The sequence below is a fragment of the Callorhinus ursinus genome, unplaced genomic scaffold, assembly GCF_003265705.2.
Source record: "Callorhinus ursinus isolate GAN/ISIS: 27379988/994484 unplaced genomic scaffold, GSC_fseal_2.0 scaffold97, whole genome shotgun sequence".
NCBI lineage: Eukaryota > Metazoa > Chordata > Mammalia > Carnivora > Otariidae > Callorhinus > Callorhinus ursinus.
In genome coordinates, this window is record NW_027397159.1 from 1,569,010 (window position 1) to 1,573,251 (window position 4,242).

Sequence of the window (4,242 nt, forward strand, 5' to 3'; positions counted from 1 at the left end):
AGCAGCTGCGGCCGGGCCCGGCGAGGCCGGCGCGGGAGGGAGGAGCCGCCGCCAGCCGGCCCGCCACCGTGCGCCCGCGCCGCCGGCCTCCCGGACGCGCCACCTGGGCGTTCGCGGAAGAGCCCAAAGTTTGCTGCGGCCGGGAGTCGGCGCCCGCCGCCGGGAGCTCGGGGCCCGTCGCGCTTCCCGGTATTGTTGGCCAACTTTGCTCCCGCTCCCACGCGGCCCCCACCTCGGCGGAGGCCGGGGGCGCGGAGCGCAGCGCTCGGGCCGGCCGAGCGGGCATGGGCGGGGGCCGGAGCGGGGACGGGGAGCCGGGGCCCGCAGCCCGAGCTGGGCAGCGGCGGCGCTGAGGGGAGCGGACCTCCCCGCCGGGGCACCTCCGACGCCAGCATGCCGCGTCCGGGCCCCCGCCTGTGGCTGGTCCTGCAGGTGATGGGTTCGTGCGCCGCCATCAGCTCCATGGACATGGAGCGTCCGGGCGACGGCAAGTGCCAACCCATCGAGATCCCGATGTGCAAGGACATTGGCTACAACATGACCCGCATGCCCAACCTGATGGGCCACGAGAACCAGCGCGAGGCCGCCATCCAGCTACACGAGTTCGCGCCGCTGGTGGAGTACGGCTGCCACGGCCACCTCCGCTTCTTCCTGTGCTCGCTGTACGCGCCCATGTGCACCGAGCAAGTCTCCACCCCCATCCCCGCCTGCCGGGTCATGTGTGAGCAGGCCCGGCTCAAGTGCTCCCCGATCATGGAGCAGTTCAACTTCAAGTGGCCCGACTCGCTGGACTGCAGCAAGCTCCCCAACAAGAACGACCCCAACTACCTGTGCATGGAGGCGCCCAACAACGGCTCGGACGAGCCCTCCCGGGGCTCGGGCCTGTTCCCGCCGCTCTTCCGGCCGCAGCGGCCGCACGGCGCGCAGGAGCACTCGCTCAGGGACGCGGGCCCGGGGCGCGCCAGCTGCGACAACCCGGGCAAGTTCCACCACGTGGAGAAGAGCGCGGCGTGCGCGCCGCTGTGCACGCCCGGCGTGGACGTGTACTGGAGCCGCGGCGACAAGCGCTTCGCCGTGGTCTGGCTGGCCGTGTGGGCTGTGCTGTGCTTCTTCTCCAGCGCCTTCACCGTGCTCACCTTCCTCATCGACCCCGCGCGCTTCAGGTACCCCGAGCGCCCCATCATCTTCCTCTCCATGTGCTACTGTGTCTACTCAGTGGGCTTCATCATCCGCCTCTTTGCCGGCGCCGAGAGCATCGCGTGTGACCGGGACAGCGGGCAGCTCTATGTCATCCAGGAGGGGCTGGAGAGCACGGGCTGCACCCTCGTCTTCCTCGTCCTCTACTACTTCGGGATGGCCAGCTCGCTCTGGTGGGTGATTCTCACGCTCACCTGGTTCCTGGCTGCCGGCAAGAAGTGGGGCCACGAGGCCATCGAGGCCAACAGCAGCTACTTCCACCTGGCAGCCTGGGCCATCCCGGCCGTGAAGACCATCCTGATCCTGGTGATGCGCAGGGTGGCGGGCGACGAGCTCACGGGCGTGTGCTATGTGGGCAGCATGGACGTGAACGCCCTCACCGGCTTCGTGCTCATCCCGCTGACCTGCTACCTCGTCATCGGCACGTCGTTCATCCTCTCCGGCTTCGTGGCGCTCTTCCACATCCGGAGGGTGATGAAGACGGGCGGGGAGAACACCGACAAACTGGAGAAGCTCATGGTGAGGATCGGAGTCTTCTCTGTGCTCTACACGGTGCCGGCCACCTGTGTGATCGCCTGCTACTTTTACGAGCGCCTCAACATGGAGTACTGGAAAATCCTGGCCACTCAGCACAAGTGCAAAATGAACAACCAGACCAAAACTCTGGACTGCCTGATGGCCGCGTCCATCCCGGCCGTGGAGATCTTCATGGTGAAGATCTTCATGCTGCTGGTGGTGGGGATCACCAGTGGGATGTGGATCTGGACGTCCAAAACCCTGCAGTCCTGGCAGAACGTTTGCAGCCGCAGGTTCAAGAGGAAGAGCAGGAGGAAACCCGCCAGTGTGATCACCAACAGTGGGATTTACAAAAAAGCCCAGCATCCCCAAAAAACCCATCTTGGAAAATATGAAATCCCTGCCCAGTCTCCCACCTGTGTGTGAACTGCCTTGGGGGGTGGGGGTGGGGGGGGTGGGCAGGGAGGGAAAGCCAGAGTGGAAAACTTAAGACAGGATACCGTGGCAGTCAGAGCCAAAACATGGTGCTTTTCCTGGTTGGTTGGTTGGTTTTTGTTTGTTTTGTTTGTTTGTTTGTTTGTTTTTTTAAATAAAAGTAAAAGAAAAAAGTTTTTACCCTGAAATTCAGGATGCTGTGATACACTGAAAGTAAAAATGTGCTTCCAGGTTACTTGTTTTGTTTTGTTTCCAGAAGGAGAGCTCCTCCCTTAAGTAGCCTCTCATGTAACTAATTTGTGGTCAAGTAGTTGATTCAGCCCCCAGAAGAAAACTTTTGTTTAGAAGCTTCCATAAATACATAGCCGTGTGTTTGAGTTGGCTTTGCTACCCATTTACGAGTCAGAGGAGAGGTAACTTCTTTGGACATTAAAGAACTTCTGCTGGGAGCATGGGGGTGGTGGCGGGGAGAGGCCAAGTGGGTCTCCAGCGAGGATTCATCCCTGTGGCCCACCCCCAGGAAGGCTGTGTGTGGGACAGCAGCTTCTGTGTAGACAGGGAGAAAGGGGAGCCCTGACGATTTAACACACTCCAGTGGATTTGGAGTCACTTAAAATAGACTCCAGCCTCTAGCCTTCACAAATGGGTCTTTCTCCAAGACAGAAACTTCCAAACCTAACATTTGCAAATGCAAACAATGTGCAATACATTTCTTCCCTCTTTCCGTGGAAATGAAAAGAGAAACAAGTATTTTGCTGTACATAAAGACAACAAAAGAAATCTCAACAAAAGCACAGAGAGGCCCAGCCCTCAGAAACCCTCTAGTGTTAGATTTTGTGGCTTTTTAATGGAAACCAAGCCAATGTTATACACGTTTGGACTGATTTGTGGAAAGGAGGGGGGGAAAGGGGAGGAAGATCATTCAAAAGTATCCAAAGGGCTTATTGACTCTTTCTATTGTTAAACAAATGGTTTCCATGAATAGCTCAAGAAGCACTAGACAAGTCTAGTTCATTCTCCCCACCCCCCCAGGGGAGAGGGGTTCTGTTTATGTATATTTGTAATATATGATATTTTTCATGCTCCACTATTTTATTAAAAATAAAATATGTTCTTTAGTTTGGTGCTGGTCCCTTGTGCGTTGTGAGGTTTCCCTTCCCTGAGTGTGGGGAGAGCAGAGAAAACTTTCTCCCTCTACTAGCTTTTCAAGCAAATCCTGAGTGTGCATCTCTATCTAGAGATTACTGGTTATCCGTGTGAAACGGCAGATGGGCGGATGGCAAGGTTGGCAGAATAATTGAATTTCGAGTTTCAGTGGAATGACATGCAGGAAATGGGGAGGGCTGGAGATCGTTGCTATGACTCTCGGTGGCTGGATGTGAGGGCCTGGTTGTAGACACACTTTCTCGGGGAGTGCCTGGGCTTCTAAGTGTGGCTGAATCTCGGGGAGCCTGGACCAGCCTCCGGTGATATCCAGGGAGTGGGGCCAGCCCAGTCAGAGTATTAAATCCGAGTAGGCTTCGGTGGGCCCGCTGGGATCAAATTGTACCTAGACAGAGTTCTATGTGCGTCAGTCCAAAATGTGCTGGTTTTGTGGCAAGTCTAGGACATGTTTACAGAACAGATTATAGACCTGGACAGGATAAAATACCTGCTCAGGGTGGCGGGTCGTTAAGGAGAAGTCTATCAGCTTTGTACGTCTGTGAACTTGGTTCTTCTCCTGTGTTTGCTGCTGGAGCGGTAGAGACCTAAAGTGGGCCCAGGTTCAGCGGTCAGAGGCACAGCTGAACTCCAGTCCTAACGCGAAGGATCCAAGGGCATGGTCCAGACATCCTGCCGTGGGAAATCAGCAGAATAAACCAAGCTCTCCATGGGGTCGTGCTGATGTCAAGTTCCCAGTTGAACAAAGAGCCCTTAAGAATTTCGAACATGTATTAAGCACTTCCTAAGATGGACAGAAGCCTGGAGTCAGGGCAGCCTGTTTCCCAGAGAGGGCGTTTAGGAGTTAAGCCTGATGATCGTGGGACCACCCTCACATCAATATCAGAGCTGGGCAAAGGTGCGGGTCGGTTTGTGGGGGCCACCTCACCTAGA

At 56.7% G+C, this 4,242-nt stretch overlaps 1 protein-coding gene across 1 annotated transcript; it reads left to right on the top strand.

Moving 5' to 3' along the window:
* The first annotated feature begins 393 nt into the window (after window positions 1-393).
* FZD10 (frizzled class receptor 10) lies at window positions 394-2,139 on the top strand. Its single transcript, XM_025858613.1, has one exon. The coding sequence runs from the start codon at window positions 394-396 to the stop codon at window positions 2,137-2,139; it is 1,746 nt and encodes a 581-aa protein (XP_025714398.1).
* The last annotated feature ends 2,103 nt before the right edge of the window (window positions 2,140-4,242 follow it).

What these genes read in the sequence shown, in the direction of transcription:
- FZD10 (XM_025858613.1), top strand. Translation starts at nt 394, where the DNA reads ATGCCGCGTCCGGGCCCCCGCCTGTGGCTGGTCCTGCAGGTGATGGGT.